The sequence below is a fragment of the Strongylocentrotus purpuratus genome, unplaced genomic scaffold, assembly GCF_000002235.5.
Source record: "Strongylocentrotus purpuratus isolate Spur 01 unplaced genomic scaffold, Spur_5.0 spur5_scaffold_9, whole genome shotgun sequence".
NCBI classification, from domain to species: Eukaryota; Metazoa; Echinodermata; class Echinoidea; order Camarodonta; family Strongylocentrotidae; genus Strongylocentrotus; species Strongylocentrotus purpuratus.
The window spans coordinates 25,725,601-25,744,101 of NW_022145615.1; the positions used below are offsets into that span (position 1 = coordinate 25,725,601).

Sequence of the window (18,501 nt, forward strand, 5' to 3'; positions counted from 1 at the left end):
CGAGGTCACGTTAAGCCCCGCCCAGTTAGTTACACTAGTTACACTCCCCCTGTCCACACACAACATTTTCGTGATTAGGCGTGATTCTTTATCGAGTTTCAGTTCGAAACGATGCCCAAACCTGCGTTTCGTTAGACTAGTTTCGTTATACGACGTATCGTTAGTGAGCGTCCACACACACAATTTTATCGTAAAACTATCGCGAAACAGTATCACTATCGCGAAACGGTATAGCTAATCACGGAAAATGTTGTGTGTGGACAGGGGTCAGGGGGTGTATAACGAAACGTCGTATAAAGAATCATCGTATAAATTTCAGAGTGTCCACACACAAGAAACGTCGTATAAATAATCATCGTATAAATTCCAGGATGTCCACACACAGAAGAAAGTAATCCTGAAACTCTACAACGAAATGTCGTATAGGTGCGCAGTTAAAACGCTCGAGGTCACGTAAGCCCCGCCCAGTTAGTTACACTAGTCAAATTTTTGGTTCATTTAAAGCTTATCTGCCATAGTTTACAGGAGGGATTAGAGCGCCCTGCAAGGTCACTGGACAGGTGGTTATCTCATCAACTCGGCTCTCAGTTAACATAAGAAAAAGAGGATCATGGGGGACCAATGGTCACCGATTAGGCATTGTTTGTTGTAAGAGGGCGCAAGTAGCTACAAGTAGTGCAGTGGGCCTTTAACAAGGTACGAGAGGCTATAAAATTAGATTTCTGCTCTATTTCTTTCACTTACATCATGTGACATGAAACGAAAGTCTAATATCTTATGTACTATGTGATTTTATATATGTGTGTGTTTGTGTATTATGTAGGCCTATCTATGTATTTATGTACGTACATAATTATATATTTATACAAAATACCATTTCTTGTATTACTTCTACTACTACTACTACTACTACTTCTACTACTACTACTACTACTACTACTACTACTAATAATAATAATAATTATAACAATAACAAGAATATTAATGGTTATGACAACAATAACAACAACAACACAAACAACATAATAATTAAATAATTTTATTTTCATAAGTCAATAAAAACATGGAAATAATTCTAATTTAAAATGAATATCAAATTGCATTTGGAGAACAAAATAATACTTGGTAAAGGACATACCCCATACATGTAATTAAGATCGCTTTAAGTTCGTTTTAATGAAGCCAATTCGAGTAAAAACATTGCTTTAAACAAAATATTTCGCATTTAGACTGAGCATATATTTTTCATTTACCTTAATTAAGAGTTGAGAATTTTTCCCACTTAGAATCTCCAAAATCACTACACTGACTGTGATCTAATGTTAATTTCCGTAGCAACACTGCAATCAGACACCAACCGACATCTTCAAATAAGATCACAGAACCTCTTTCTGTATTTGAGGGCGAATTCCAAGAACTACTAATTAATGGACTTAATCGCTGTGTATGACTAATTTGTGCAGAGAATGATATTGACCTGTTGCTATGGACGCGTTATGGCAATACGATCAATATCAATTTTATATTCATATGGGTGGCTTCTCATCAAACAACGACCACTGCTATAATGGTCGTTGGTTGTTTATGATTTTTGTTGATGTATTTTTGCTGACTTGTCGGTTCAAGAGAAAAGTGTGGAGCGGAGAGAAGATATATGTAAGAGAATTTTGAGAGAGGGGCTGTGTTAACATGATAAAGGATGGTAAGCAATCAGAGTAGAGTATGATTATCTAATGGCTAAAACAGAGAGGTCGAAAAGGATCGGGGCGGTAGGAGTTCAGGGAGCAAGACAAGGGATGGAAGAGATAATAGAGGGAAGGTAGTTGTCAGGGAGGAAGGGAGGGAGAGAGAGAGAGAGAGAGAGAGAGAGAGAGAGAGCGAGCGAGAGAGAGAGAGAGAGAGAGAGAGAGAGGAGAAGAGAAAGAGGGACAGATTTACACTAATAATATTGTTCAAATTCTGGATTAAGAGTGTTAATGTAGCAACCATTTTGAAAAATATTGTCTTCGGCCTTTTGAGTCATGCTAAAGTTTTATTGTTTTGTATTATTAAATACCAAAAGAAAGAAACTTCTCTTTTAATTCTTAGAGAGGAGCTGATTTCTTCAATCTTTCATATGGGAAAAAACATGAAGCTGAATGAGGGTTTTCATTTTCATTCTTCTTCATTATACTCCCTCTTCTAAATCTTCTTCTTCTTCTTCTTGTTCTTCTTAATTATTCTTCTTTTTCTTCTTTTCCTTCTTCTTCTTTTTTTTTTTCTTCTTCTTTTTCTTCTTCTGATCCTCTTCTTTTTTTTCTTCTTTTTCTTTTACTTTTTTCTTCTTCTTCTTCTTCTTCTTCTTCTTTTCCTTCTTCTTCTTTTTCTTCTTCTTCTTCTTCTTCTTCTTCTTCTTCTTCTTCTTCTTCTTCTTCTTCTTCTTCTTCTCCTTCTTCTTCTTCTTCTTCTTCTTCTTCTTCTTCTTCTTCTTCTTCTTCTTCTTCTTCTTCTTCTTCTTCTTCTTCTTCTTCTTCTCGATCTTCTTCTTCTTCTTCGGCTCTTAATTTTTTCCAACTTTCTTTTTTTCTTATTTTGTTACCTTTCAGAAGCACAGCTGTGATGTATAATGGCTTATACATGAGCGGGGATCCATCCGTATTTTATTCAATAAAAATTAAAATCTTCTCGTCCTTCTCCTCCTCCTCCTCCTCCTCCTCCCCCTCCTAGAAATTTTTACAAATTATGGATGTGCAAATCGAGTAGTAGAAAAATAAAGTCCAGTATATTCGGGGTCATAAAACGTAGATATCGTATTTGATGGTCAATATAGTACGAAGTTGACAGTATAAATGTACATAATAGAGCTAGTATTTCGCTGCGTTGAAGTACATGAGTATCATCGCAATCGCATAGCGACCTTGCGTAATGAATACTTGAGCTGTGGCGTGCATAAATTTAGTGTACGTTTGTGTGGCCCGTCACCATCTTGTGCGTTTTTCTGGCGTTTGATCGGAATAACGGCAAATAAAACTGAAATCATCACGTTTGGGAGATTGTAGCCGACCTTCTAGTCGAAGATGAGTCAAGTAAAATTGATCGAAAAGATGGAAAACGGCACTTCGGGCCACACTGATCCAGCAGGTGGGACCGTCCAGTCCCACGCAGTCAAATCGGATGAGCGTTCTCGCTCCGGAGCAGGCCAGAGTCCAAATGGCAGTGACCGGGCGAATCTACCCCCGATACCCCCTCCACCAGTAGTGCACATATCCAGACCATCCGAGGCAGATGGGTCAGGGCTTGAAGAAAGTGGGGATGACAGTTCTGATGCTAGAAGTAGTGATGAGCATGATGAGGGATTGCAGCTTGCTGATGAAATTGATGGTGCAAAATCGGATCAGGGAGATGACAATCAAAATGAAGAGTCATCACCCTTGAAAGATTGGAAACCTCCTGATGCTGATTTAGTTGAAAAGATTGTCAAGCAGGTCGAATTCTACTTTTCCGATACCAACATCGTGAAAGATGCATTCTTACTGAAACATGTGCGACGAAACAAGCAGGGATTCGTCAGCATCAAATTGATCGCTTCATTCAAGAAGGTACGAGGCTTGTCGAAGGACTGGAAGTCGGTGAGATATAGTCTTCAACAATCTGAGCAACTAATAGTGAACAATGAAGGAACAAAAGTCAAACGAAAGGCTCCCTTACCAGAGTACGATGAGACCTCAAACTCTCGTACAGTGGTCGCTGTAAATCTGCCAATGGAAAATCCCTCGGTGGAAAAGATTTCTCACTTATTTCAGACCTGCGGTGAAATTTCTCTTATACGAATCATAAGACCTGGAAACCCTATTCCCCAAGATGTGCGCAAACAAATGGAAACACACGCTGCGTACAGCCAGAAGAAAGCTTGTGCCCTGATTGAGTTTGAAAAGACAGAGTCAGCTCACAAGGCGGCTAAGTCAATGAACGATGAAGATAATTGGCGTTTTGGTCTGCATGTCTCTCTACTCATTAACAGGCCAAAGCAGAAGGAGAAGAAGGAACGAAAGTCTCATAGGGAGGGTCTATCCCCTCAGCAAGCTGACGATGCTGCCTCGGTAGATGGAGATGGGGATGCTAAGAAGAAGAAACGCCGTCGTAAGAAGAAGAGGAATAGCAATCGACTGGATGAGCTATCATGTGATGGGAGCGGGGTGACTGGGACCCCAAGCTCATCAGATGTTGACAATCCTTCAGAGCACAAAAGCGTAAGCAAGCCCATTTCCATTCAGCAACACCGAAGTCCCAACCATCTGAGTCCTTCGACCACCCCTAAATCCAGCCCCTGCCCCAGCCCCCATGGTAGTCCACGCAGCCAACGCAAGCATGGGAAATCGCCCCTTGTAGTTCCGGGTGTTCGCAACAGCCCCAAGGGTAGCCCCAAGTGCAGCCCGGAGATGAGCCGTAAGAACTATGAGTATGACCGAAGAGGCAGCGGTGGTGGTGACCACTCCGACAGCAGTAATTCCAGTCCATGGATCCGTCGTCGCATGCTCCTTGCCAGCCAAGATAAGAGCCCTTTGGCAGCCGGTACCAGCCCCTGTGGAAGTCCCATGCTTGGGCGGCGTCAGATGGCAGGTGCTGCAGGTATTGTACGAAGTCCTCAGGGTCCTGGAGGTGTGTCTGCCTTCTATGGAGGCAAAGGTCGAGGTAAACCAATCAATGAGCCTTAAGATTACCTGAGATTTCCTTGAAAATAGTGTAACTCAAATATGAATGGATTTGATTCCCATTTATTATGTGTTTAAAAATAAACATGGTCAGTGAGTAGTGTAAAAATGTATATTAACCATATATTTGATCCCTTTCCTTTGATGTTGGTTTGCTCGGATATTTGTTTTGTGTGTACAATCCCTTTTTTGTATTAGATGAGGAAAGAACTGACAAAATAACTGCTCATAATGAACACTAAAGCTATCAGAATGAGAACAGGTCCACTCTGAGAAGTAAAATAACTGTACCCTACAAAAAAGTCTCTTCAAACAGGTACTTTCAGACTACAATGGTGCATGTAATCTTCATCACAAAATGGACTTGTACAAAAAGGGTAATCAAGGAATCATAAACTTTTTTTTATTTTATAAAAAAGTTTCCCCCTTTGCCATTTCCCCCAGCTCCTCGTCTGTTCAAGTTACATGTACATGTACATGTATAGTAGGCTACATGTATTCCATACATTCATACACTTATAGATCAATCTACAATGTATACCTTGTATGAATGGGAAGTAATATAGAAATACAATGTACTGTACGTGTAAAATGTTCATATTGCATCACACTTTGGAGTAATGATGTGTTATTTAATGCCAAGAGTTGACAAGACAATGTTCTGCACTACCAGTTGAAATGGAAAAGTGTACACTCTAAACTCTGCCATAGTTTGTTTATACACCATATGGTTCCAATTTGGTACTGAGATGTCTGAATCTGTAAAGTATCATTACATACTGTAGATACCAAAAAGAATCCATATACTGTACTGATCAAATGGTCATAAACTGTTTTTACTTTGTACCTGTTGGCATTTATGGAAAACTGAAAATAGTGGAGCATTCTCTCTACATTGCAAAATGGTCAAAAACTCAAAAGCAAATTTGTTTCTGTTTATCCTTGTGATTAAAAGAAGTTGAGATAGCATAGAACTCAAATATACACAACAGTAATTTTGTTCACACCAAGTCTGTGAGGATTGTAAAGTGATTTCCAAGCTTCAGCTTTATCAATAATTTTTAAGATTTATATTACTTACTTGGTGTATTTCTAAGTTGCTGAGGCTTTTAGTATCAACTTATGAGCCCATCTTGACAATCACAACACTATTTACGTTGATAAGGGGTATAGTTGAGACTGGAGGGTGACGCCAATGAGTTTCAAGTTCAGATTTAAAGCTGTTTGATAGATGGCGCTTGGACTGTCGATTGGGGTAGCCCGTTCCAGTTGTTAATAGATCGAAAAGCAAGGGACCTTGTAAGTTAATTGTACATCTAGACATGTACATTGTGTAAGCACTAATAACACAATCATGACAACATAAGACCATGCTGCAAAATAATTTTATGTGCTTGTTACTCTTGTGAAAAATTAAGTTTATTTAAAGTTACAAGCAAAGTAACAAATTTCTTCCCCAGTGTTCAAAACAGTACATGTGTTAAAGTGTTTATTAAAAAATAAGATGAAAGAAATATAAAGATTATAAGATTCTTTGCGTACTTTTGCCTGTCAGGTACTACACTGTTACATGTTGCATTGCCTGTGTGTTGAGAGTCGGTATTCAGTATAAGAAAAGAAATTGAAAATACAGTAGAAAATTCATCCTATTTCCTTTATGGTGGTTTGATTTATACACATACTGTGCAATATTTTTTAATTTTTTTTTTACATCAGGTTTAATGATTTGATAGGACTTTTGCTAATTTCAGTGGTTTTTGTTTTTTGATTTTCTGTTTTATTATACAGGTGTTGTGATAAAAAGGGGCAGAAAGCCCAAATAGGGATCCTGAAACAAATGTGTAAGGACAATCAGGAGAAAATTTTCCGCACGAGGTTCTGTTGAATAGAGGATATTATCTCAACCTAATCGAGTTTATTGTGGAAATGTGGGGATGAAAAAAAACTTACAATTGAGGGTTGCTGTACAAATAAGAACATTCCATGGACATCTAGAGTAAAAACAAGTTGTTCAATATAAAACAAGAAGACAACTAAAACAGGATTGATAAATATTAGATATTTATGTTAATTTGTATATGGATTATGATGATGTAGTACGATTCAAAATAAATTGTAATCCATACAAATGGTTTTATCATCAGCTATTCTTACAATGTATGTGATGTTTACCTTGTGAAATGTTTTGAATGTGCTTTTAACTTTTGCAAATCAGGAAGTCTTCTTTTATTGGTCTTTATGACATGTATTGCTATCTTACTGTATTGATGATATTATGCATATATTATAGATTCATTCCGTGTTACAAGCAAATTCTAAAAGGCAGAGAATTATTGTAGGGCATATGGGTGTGACATCAACGTTCATGTACAGTATATTGTCTGTTGTTTTGTTTTTTAAATATATTTTATTTCAGTGTACAAAGTGTAAGCTTGTGTGATTTTTAGGTGAAAATGTGAATTTCCATTCATCAAACAGCTGCACATCGGAGCTATGCAATTTGATGTGAAGCACTACTAGATTTAGATCGCACTGAAATGAAGTAAATACCTGTGTAGGTACAGTAGGTCCAAATTTTGTCAATTAGTTTAAAGGTAAAGACCAGTTATGGTCATGCGATTGCATTGTGAAAGAAACGTTGTGGAATCGATCAGAAAAGGTTGATCATCTAGCATCTAGCATCTGCAAGGTTCTGGAATCATCAAAATGATAAGAAATTTGGCCCATTCTTCGTAAAGTTACAAGCACTATACACAGAAAGTTGTATATGGGACTACCCTATATCTCTCACAGACCATGAGAGAAACAAATTTACCAAATATATGAATTAGTAGGCGGTTTCCCGGCAATTTTTTTATCATCATGTATTAGTCAAAACATATTCTTTCACATGATTGGTAATGAGAGCTTCCATTTCATTTTTTGAAATTGGGGCGTTTCCAATACTGGTCTTTACCTTTAAACGTTTGCAACTAATGCACATGTACATGACTACACGTTTGTAATATAATGGACAGCCATGTTGTACATGCCAAGGTGATCATAACATTTACATACAGTAGTACATTTAACTGAAGGCACATGTAAATGTGGGCGTGCAGGTTCATGTACATGGCGTGTATATAGTTTAAAGATAAACTTGAGTTCTGGTAATGCGATTGCATTGTGAAAGAAAAGGTGTGGAATGGATCAGAAAAGTTGATCATATAGCATGTAAGTAATGGTGTGTAATGCAAGGTTCTGGAGTCATCAAAATCATCATAAATTTGACAGAGCCTTGGTAAAGTAACAATCACTTACACAGAAAGATATATATGGGACAACACACATGGTGTCGGGGCTAGTACTACCCTGATTTCCTTATCTTTTTATGCTCATTTCTCAGCCAGTATACATTTTCTTCCAAAATTGTTTGGCACATGACATTTATTTGTAATCTTGAACATTCAGTGTAAGTTTCGTTAGATTCTGTGAGAATTCATTTTCTTTTTTTACCAGAACTCAAGTTTATCTTTAATGTGACATGCATACTTGAAGATAATATTCATTTCGAGTAGGAGTGCAAGGATTTTGAAGGGAAAAAAACAACTTAACTTCAGGCATATTCAGCAACCTTATATAAAGCCATACAGGACTCTGAATGACAGCAATGTTGTTGTCATTCAGAGTCATGAATGGCTTCATATCGTCGCTGTTTTCAGGAAGTGACGGTAGTGAAAACAAATTGCATTCACTTTGCGTGACGATTTTCCTCACTACCGTCACTTCGTGAAAACAAGGACGATATAAGGTTGCTTGAAACACAAAAAAGCAGTAGTTCAACCTTTCCATGAAAACAAGTATAATTCAAAACAAAGTGTGTATTTGAGTGGTATATGTAGATTGATACAGTTAACTGTGGTATTGGTTCTACATAAATATTTATTTTTTCCGTAGATGCTGTTTTCTCTCTAAATCTGAGATTTTTTTACAATGTTTTAGTAGAAGGCTGTAGGAAGAAAAAAAGAAAAATGCACCTCAGCAATAGCAAATGTGCCAAATGTATAATTGCTAGTAAAGGTAATACGTGGATTGAGTACTGTTTGACGTATACATTTTTGTGTAAATAGAACGTGCTCCGTATTATTTCTGTGTCATAAAACAAAATGATTATGCGGTAAAATGTCTCTGCAATATAACATGAGTATTATTGTTTATGGTGAAAATTTCTTTTCTTTTTCTGATGACCTAACAAATATCCATAACTGATACATGTACCGGTATACACTGTATGGTGCTTTTTTTGTGTGATTTCCAAAGAGATTGTACAATGTTCAAGAATTTTGATAATCCCAATAACAGGGGTCCACCTTCACATTTTGGAAGGGGATCTTGATTTAAGTTACTGTTCAGAATCGGTATGCATGAGCCTTGTGTAAAAATCTTGTAATTTGAGGGGGGGGGGCTGTACCAGTATCTAGATTGTTGTTACATTAGTGTCAAGCCCTGCCAACAACCATGTTGTTACATGTTCTTAATCATTTCTCATCAAATGGAAACCCATAGTTTCAGAATGAAACTAAAAAAGTAATTTGCATTCTACTAATTCAGTAGAACCTGACATTGGACAAAAGGCATGGTTGACAGAAGGTAAACTAAGATTAAGGTGTTACCCATACTTTTGCCTTTGATTAAATTTGAATGTACTAGTAGAACATGGGCCAGTATTATGTAAATTGTGGTTTTCTTTAAAGTTCTCAACAATACTTAAAATTTCCTTAGAGTCAGACCAAGCTTCAAGTTGGTTGCTTTGTATAAATACATGTTGCCTGAACTTCATGTACTTCTTCTTGAATAACTTCATGTACATGTACGTGAATAGCTAAATTGCGAGTAAAACAGATCCATGTAGTCATGCCAATATTTAATTATTGAGATCTCTGAATTAGCAGGTCTAAATAAGGCTGGTCAAATTGGAGAATTTTTAAAGTGTGGTACATGAAATGTTCAAGATCATACTGTTATAAGAAATTGTGTGTACCTTGTTTTAATGATTTGACTTTGGAGTGGATTCCTCAAGTTATTTTCTGGATGTATGTGTTTCGTTGTGTGCATGTACAGTCACTATTAATTGTATTCCAATGCAATGTCAATTTTATGTTTATTATGCAATTGGTAATTATATTAGAATTGCTTTTATCACATCAGCAAATATAGAGGCTTTGCATAGTGTATGTACAGGTATTTGCGGATGCATTTTAATTCCATCATTTTTATCTTCCTTGCTTGTATATTGTTGGTCTTTTATCATTATTTGGTGTGATTTTAAATGACATATGAAGACATTCGCAGAAACACATGTGTTTTTCTTTTTAATTGCTTCAGTAATGCTAAAAAACAGCAGATTTTTTATTCTAGTAGATGTTCGTGTACATGTAGGAAGATAAGTTAAGAAGGGCATTTTCTATGTATATTATGGTCTGGTAAAAGAAAAACTGGAGAAAGAGGTGCCAATATTTTGGTTGTTATAAACTTTTCAAGTGTATTTAAAAAAATTAGAAGTCACTTTTTACTTTTGCTCTCTTTAACATTGTGATTGTGCGAATTAGCTTTTATCATACTCCCAAGTTAAAACAAAATCTAGTGGATCCTATGACTACCAAATCTGGACAACAATGTATGGGACAACTTACTTCTAAGGATAGGGGGGGGGGGTGGGGTAACTCAGGGAGTAGTTGTGCTACAGTCATAGCTATCTTGCTGAACAGGTTCAGATTTAAGTTAATGAATGGGTAAGAAGAAACTCTTAATTTTTCAATCCTTTCCATCATATTAGTTTTTAGTCTTCTGCATCATATTCAATATTCCAACCAACTTCTGAATCTATATTATCTGATCACTTACAGTGTAATTTATTCCTCTTTTGTTTTAATGTTGCTCTTAGTAGTGTAGGAGTTAAACATTTTATATTAAAATGTGTGTACATAGACAGTAGCACGGCGTTTTTTTATTATTTTTTGTAAGTTATTGGGGCTGTACATGTATGATCGATCAATAGGAAAACAATGTAAAGACTTGTAAATGAAAGTACCTATGTTAACCTTTTGTTCTCGGTGTTTTAAAAGATGACAACACGGCACTAAAACGTACACACTTGTTTAGTTTGCAGTCATTGTGTGTCATTCAGGCAGACTAGTGAATGGTGAAAGCAAAATGTTAAATAGAGTGGCCGAGAATGAATGGAAACAAGAGAGAGGTGGGAAGGAGTGAAAGCAAGTGAGTGAGAGGGGGGAGGGGAAGAGATAATGGGAGAGAGCGAGAGATGATGATAAGCGAGGGAGGAAGAAAGAAAGAGAGTGATGAGGAGGAAGGAGGGGGAGACTGAGAGAGAGAGGGAGAGATGTGATGAGGAGGAAGGAGGGGAGACTGAAAGAGGGAGAGAAGTGAGAAAGTGATGAGAATGAGGGCGGGAAAGTGGGATGAATGGAGGAAAAGAAAGAGAGGGAGAGAGAGAGATGTCATGTGGAAAAAGGAGGGGAGGGGATACTGAAAGAAAGGGAGAGATGTGATGAGGAGGAGGGAGGGGAGACTGTTAGAGAGGGAGGAAAGTACATTTGTAAGAAAGTGATGAGAATAAGGGCGGGAGAGTGGGATGAATGGAGGAAAAGAAAGAGAGGGAGAGAAATAGAGAGTAAGAACAAAGGAGAGAGACGATGGACAACAAGAAGAGAGGGAAAGAAAGAGCGATTTGAGGTAGTTGATGGCCGTCTTGTAGGCATCAACTCTAGAGAAAGTGGTTTGAAGGAGTGGAAGTAAGTGAGAGAGAGAGGGGGAGATAATGGGAGAGAGCGAGAGATGATAAGGGAGGGAATAGGAAAGAGAGCGAGAGATGATAAGGGAGGGAGGAGGAAAGAGAGCGAGAGATGATAAGGGAGGGAGGAGGAAAGAGAGCGAGAGATGATAAGGGAGGGAATAGGAAAGAGAGCGAGAGATGATAAGGGAGGAAGAAAGAGAGCGAGGGATGATAAGGGAGGGAGGAAGAAAGAGAGCGAGAGATGATAAGGGAGGGAGGAAGAAAGAGAGCGAGAGAGAGAGATGTGATGAGGAAGAAGGAGAGGGAAGGGGAGACTGAAAAAGAGGGAAGGAAGTGATGAGAATGAGGGCAGGAGAGTGGGATGAATGGAGGAAAAGAAAAAGAGATATTAAGAACTAAAGGAGAGAGACGATGAGACGCAAGAAGAGATGGAGAGAAAGAGCGATTTGAGGTAGTTGATGGCCGTCTTGTAGGCATCAACTTTAGAGAAAGAGGTTTGAAGGAGAGGGAAGTGAAAAAAGTTTTCTCTTTTGATTTTCTACTTCATTGTATTGTGACAAAAAGGGGCGAAAAGCCAAAATAAAGATCCTGAAATAAATTGGTAAAAGACAAACGAGAGAAAAATTTGATGTTAGAGGAAATAGAGGATATCATGTCAACCTCATCAAGTATATTGTAAAAATGTGGGAATGAAAAAAAAACGAAGAAAAAAAGGAGAGGGAAAAGAAGTGAAGATATCAAAGAATAGAAAACAAAATTGAATATTCAAACAAAAAGTCAGAAAAAGAATAAATATCAATACTCCGATGTTTATTTTTCAAAAATTATTTTCTCATTTATTATTTACACTGAGGGTAAGTTGGAAAATAATCGAAATATTCATATAATATTGGATGGCTTCGACAGTGATACAAGAATATATTGTCATAGCAAGGGCAGTATATTATTGTATCACACGAAAACAAAGCCATACAATATTATCATTATTATTATTATTATTATTATTATTATTGTTATTATTATTATTATTATTATTATTATTATTCTTATTATTATTATTATTATCATTATCAGGCAGACTAAAGAAAAAACAACATTTGACTTATCTCGGTGTATCGACAGTTGAAGTTCCCAGATGACAGAGCAATACGAAAACAATATTGATCTGTCATCCGGGTACTGCTAAAGCCAGGGTAATAATTTCCCTCTGTGCCTCAGAATATTTTACTAGATCGATGGCGCTTAACAAAATGCTATAGTATTATTAGTAGTATTATTATATTACTGCGCTAAAGATATTAAATACATTGCTTTATTGTACCACTTTGAAGCCTTATATAGATAATAATACATTGTCTTTGAAAAATCATTGGCAGCATAAATATGTTATTTTATTCAAGAGGAACTACATGTATGCATGTATCACTCGAAACATTTATTAGAGTAAGAAGAAAGAAACGTCAACCAGACCAAAATTGTTGCAAAAACAAATTGTTCGATTCTCATACCATTCTTCAAACATTCAATAGGCTATTAAACAAGTAAAAACACTATACATGCATACAAAAAGAAACGATAAATTGTCAATATGCAAACATCAAATAATGGGTTCTTTCTTTTGAAAAATACAACAATGTACATTTTGGATGATTAAAAAGTCTTATTTTCAAAATGATTTATCCTGAAAATATACGACATAATCTTACAGACAATGTTCCTGTAGGAAGAGTTTCCCCAAAGAATTATTATCCTGAAGAAAAACAAAACTTTTAACAAGGGAAGGTGCTCTTTCGGCCCCGGATCTAGAGCCATCTATATACAGAGTTTGGCCAACTTGGTTTCACTGGGTCACAACATGGCGTATATTCTTTTGTTTTGTGCTTGCCCAACAAAGCAGTAGTCGCCATAATTGTGTCCAACTCGAACCGGGTTGGCCAAACTCTGTGTATAGATGGCTGTGTCCGGATCTACGAACGCATCAATGATTTCTTTAATGGCAAAATAAGCCAATTCGTAGATACAGTCTGCACATGGGCAGATAAAATTCATTTGTACCAAAACTGTAAAAACCACAGAGATAAATACTGGATATGTGCTCATGACAGTTGTGCAATCATTTGTGCACCGACGGTGAATTCTATAACTAGGAACACAGGTGGAAGTATTCATCTTAAGAGGGCAAACAATATGTATTCATGAAACACATCCACGATTTTTTGCAGTACTTGTAAGGCAGCTTTTTTGGAACTTCTTTTGTTCCCCTTCAATTTGTATCATTGAGTAGTAACTTATACAATGAAATACAGACAAAATTGTTTGCGAACCTCTACATAACATCATTACAAATTGTAAAGAGCCTAAAAGCAAATTTGTATACACTAGGTCAAACACAATGCTGCACACGCGAACTGAAATTCATTATACAATTTAAATTTACTTGAAATTCGCTGTACATGGCTTGTTTGAAATTAATTTCTTAACAGACTTTCTTGTAGACCTCATTTCGTTTTAAATTATAATGCATTTTGGGTTACAGGAGACAATGTAATCACCGGACTTTGAAATTAATATAACGATGCTCGGACTTAGTAATATCCTCCTTGATACAACATAGAGTAAACACAGGGTCTACAGGAATGTCATTTTCAAAAGTGCTATGTTTATACAAGAATAATATTTTCAAAAGTTCCCTTTGCAACACATACAAACATGTTTTTTAATTGAAAAACAATTACAAAGATATTGTATGCATCAATGTGATCTAACACATAGTCTCAATCTTTTTATAATTTCGCAATTAATCTCTGTATGTTTTGTTTTTTGTAAATACGTTATAGATGATATTGTGATGATGTGAAATAAACATATCCCTGCCCATATTTGTTAGTACTTTAAAACCTGTCTATAAAGACCACCAACAATTTAAGGGAGATAAGAAAATTGGTCTTTTATAAGCAGGTGGACTTTATATACAGGTTCCTTTAGTACATGTTCCAATGAGAATCCATTTTCAAGGGAAATCAAAAATGTGGTCTTTGTAGACAGGTGGTCTTTCTATACAGGTGGTCGTTAGAGCAGGTTTGAATGTGTTTTTTCGTCGGAAATGAAGCTGCTTTAGCATAGACCGCAGCTCATTCTGCAATGGGTCTCCATGTAGCTCACATTCTTACCACATTCTCCGTCGGTGGCCCATTCTTCACAGTTGTTGCTGCTGTCGTAACAATCAGGGTCATCTGACAAGAAAGAGAAATACATGAAAGACTGAAGGAATGAATCATTGAAAGAAATGAAAGAAATGAAAATGCCAAGGCTCAATAAACAGAGACTTGTATCCGGGAAGAACGTGGTTTAAAACTAAGTAGGACTGGTGATCAAGAGTAAAGGTTTACATATCTCAGACTAAAAATGTGATTCATTAGAAAAGAAAAGGAACAGAAGAAGAAGAAGAAGAGGAAGAAGGAGAGGAAGAAGAAAGAGAAGAGAAAGAAGAAAAAGGAGAAGCAGAAGAGGAAGAGGAAGTAGAAGGGGAAAGAGAAGGGAAAGAAGAAGAGGAAGAAGAAGAGGAAGAAGGAGAGGACGAAGAAGAAGAATAATAATAAGAAGAAGAATAAGAAGAAGAAGAAGAAGAAGAAGAAGAAGAAGAAGAAGAAGAAGAAGAAGAAGAAGAAGAAAAAAGAAGAAGAAGAAGAAGAAGAAGAAGAAGAAGAAGAAGAAGAAAAGAAGAAGAAGAAGAAGAAGAAGAAGAAGAAGAAGAAGAAGAAGAAGAAGAAGAAAAAGAAGAATAAGAAGAAGAAGAAGAATAAGAAGAAGAAGAAGAAGAAGAAGAAGAAGAAGAAGAAGAAGAAGAAGAAGAAAAAAGAAGAAGAAGAAGAAGAAGAAGAAGAAGAAGAAGAAGAAGAAGAAGAAGAAGAATAAGAAGAAGGAGAAGAAGAAGAAGAAGAAGAAGAAGAAGAAGAGAAAGAAGAGGAAGAGGAAGATAATATTTACACAAGTTCCAAGCCACAGCTATGTACGTTTTCGTCCAATCGAATCACAAAATGTGTTGAATTAGCATGACTTGGCGGCAGCGGCAGGATATGAACCCATGATATTTAAATTACTTGAAATATCTCATCTTACCATCGCGTGCATTGCATCATCTTCTGCAGACGGGTCGCATGCACGCAACTATATATACGAACAAAAAATCAACTCTCGGTCAATACCAATACCCGATTGTATAATTTCATAGTCATATTCGAACATTTCAATAAGTGGCGTTGCCTAAAAAGGCTACTGAAATTCCTTTAGGTTGATTTTTCTAAAGAAGTTGTACGAACATGATTCAATTCAATTACGTTTATTCAATTCCAATAAAATTTACAAAACAGAATACAATCATGACAGAATAAGAGTATAAATCGATCAAGAGTACAAAATAAGCGATACATAAGTTAACTACACAATATAGAGCATGAGGATTTGTCGAGACGACCACCCTTAATGAAGGTAAAATAAGTTTCATTGAAAATGCAAATAATATTGAAAATTTAAAAGATAATGATAGCATGCGAGACCGTACAATTTGAGAAACATGGTAAAACAAGTGCTCAGCCCGAGTTTAAAGAAAACAAAGCAGTCAATTCGTATAGACGACAAGAGGTGATCAATAATTATCCTACATTATTTTGCATGTTGGCAGCGGTGGGATAAACAAACACTCATGCCACAGGACGTGACTGGTGAACTGAATGAGAGAGAAAGGAATATATCTCACCATCACACGCATTGCATGATCTTCTACAGTTAGGACGCATCCAGGTCGGGTTGATCTCACATTCTCCGCGTCTGGCCCAGTCTTGACAATGTCCCTCGTTATCCTCGCAAACTAAGGTAATAATATAAAGTAAAGAAATTGCAGGGGGTTCATAATTATTAATTGGCTGTTGATTATAAAGATTTGCTCTTCTTCAGAATTTAAATTATTTAAGAAAATGTCCTCATCATCATCATCGTCATCATCATCACCATTATCATCATCATCATCATCATCATCGTCATCATCATCACCATTATCATCATCATCATCATCATCATCGTCATCATCATCACCATTATCAGCATCATCATCATCATCATCATCATCGTCATCATCATCACCATTATCAGCATCATCATCATCATCGTCATCATCATCATCATCATCATCATCGTCATCATCATCATCATCATCATCGTCATCATCATCATCATCATCACCATCATCATCATCATCATCATCATCATCATCTTCTTCTTCTTCTTCTTCTTCTTCTTCTTCTTCTTCTTCTTCTTCTTCTTTTTCTTCTTATTCAATCTACTTCATCATCATCATCATCAGCATCATCACAACCACCATCATCCATCACCACAACTTTAACAGTAACAATTAACATACCACTTATCCATCAAATTATAAGTAATAATCATCGTCATCACTGAGGTTGCTTTCATAACTATTATCATTGTCATGACAATCACTCTTCTAATAATCACTATCGTGATTGCATCACTTAGTTCAGCGAGACCAATCAATAGTTTATTTTGATTTCTTTCTTTTTTCAATCACGATCTTTGCTGCTTTTGCAGAAAAGTTTATATTCAGGTATACGGCCTCCCTGATTGAACAAGTATCTAATTTCCGCGTAATTGAAAATGTAAGGTCTGAACAACGCTATAACCTTCTTGAAGAGTGCATGCATCTACTTTCTGTTACTCATAATGTTGTTTAGTATATGATAGAAAATTATGAACTCTTGACGGGATGGCAATCTTCGTCAAGTTGGGGAAATCTCCGCAAGGCATAATTACCGTAATTTCAATCCCGCCACTTCTGTAGCAACAAATGCGATTTAATTCGCAAGACACAAGGCTTTCATGTAGCATTATGATTGGACACTGCTGCGTGACACACCCCACAAGAGTGGCGAGTACGAAGTCATTAGCAAAGTATCGTGGAGACATAATCAAAGAAAATTGGCGCGCGGATTGGACGAGGTCATTTAATTAGAGACATTACGTAATCATTGATTGGTGAACTAATTCAGATCTCTGCATGGTGTGACAGACCAATTGCTCGCTAAAACTTACGTTTGAATTCATTTTTTCGGAACAATTTACAAACTTGTTCTGCAAGCCTGGAGCAAATATGATTGCAGCAAACCAAATTAATAAGCGACGGATTGTCCAGCATCAGCCCTAAGAGGGCGTTATACACCTATTATTTTCGTCAATAGAACAGAAAGCTGAAGGTGGCAAATAAAACATCCCAGCACGGGCGTATCCACGGAACAAAAAACGTTTGTGTCCCCCTCCCCACCCCCCCCCCCCCACCCCCACTATCCGCCACTGCATACCAGTATATCATTTATTTGCTGGGCAAAGGTTTAAGAGTCTCTATTCTCAAAGGTAGACAGGACAATACTGGTTCGGCATGTCGACCTTCTTACTCCTCCTGTCTATCCGAACTCTGACCTACAAAGTTTCCTAACTGGTAATTGAACTCACAAGTGCTGTATACCTTTGATGTGAGATAGACTGCGAAATTGATTCATATGGCGTATTAAAATAATATATATATATATATATATATATATATATATATATATATATATATATATATATACGTACTCGTGCCTGCACGTATAGGGAAGATCACTGTAATAGTAAGATAATCCAGGGATATGTGAGTTAAAATCTCTATCTTCTTGACTATGTTATTGTAGGTTTTCCCGTCCATTTTAATATTCTTAAAATTCAACTTTTTCACACCCTTTTCATTCAATATCGTCCGGAAAGTTTGTGATCTTACACATCTCAAGGTCAATTTTGTCTTTGGTTATTCACTTTCGAACTTTGTCCCAGTGGTGTAAACTCTTTGACTCCTGACTCTCATACAAGAAGTCCCGGGTACGATCTTTGGTTGGTACTTATACATCCTTGAAACAAAGGTATTTTGCCTCATTTGCCCCTCTAGTCCAAGGCGTATTAAATGAGTGC

General features: G+C 36.7%; 2 protein-coding genes across 3 annotated transcripts in view; one reads left to right on the forward strand and one right to left on the reverse strand.

The window, feature by feature from the left end:
* Nucleotides 1–2,890: 2,890 nt before the first annotated feature.
* On the forward strand, nt 2,891–7,111 carry LOC576820 (la-related protein 6). Its single transcript, XM_003726823.3, has one exon. The coding sequence runs from the start codon at nt 3,057–3,059 to the stop codon at nt 4,692–4,694; it is 1,638 nt and encodes a 545-aa protein (XP_003726871.1). The 5' UTR covers nt 2,891–3,056; the 3' UTR covers nt 4,695–7,111.
* A 7,467-nt stretch (nt 7,112–14,578) lies between these two features.
* The window catches only part of LOC105444635, a 31,136-nt gene continuing 27,213 nt past the window's right edge, over nt 14,579–18,501 (reverse strand). For both annotated transcript variants that reach the window (XM_030976915.1, XM_011679130.2), the window contains 2 exons: nt 16,241–16,351; nt 14,579–14,717 (listed from right to left, as the gene is read on the reverse strand). In XM_030976915.1, the coding sequence (XP_030832775.1) occupies nt 14,599–14,717; nt 16,241–16,351 (230 nt within the window). In that variant the 3' untranslated portion in view covers nt 14,579–14,598. The remainder of the gene's footprint in view (nt 14,718–16,240; nt 16,352–18,501) is intronic.

What these genes read in the sequence shown, in the direction of transcription:
- LOC576820 (XM_003726823.3), top strand. Translation starts at nt 3,057, where the DNA reads ATGAGTCAAGTAAAATTGATCGAAAAGATGGAAAACGGCACTTCGGGC.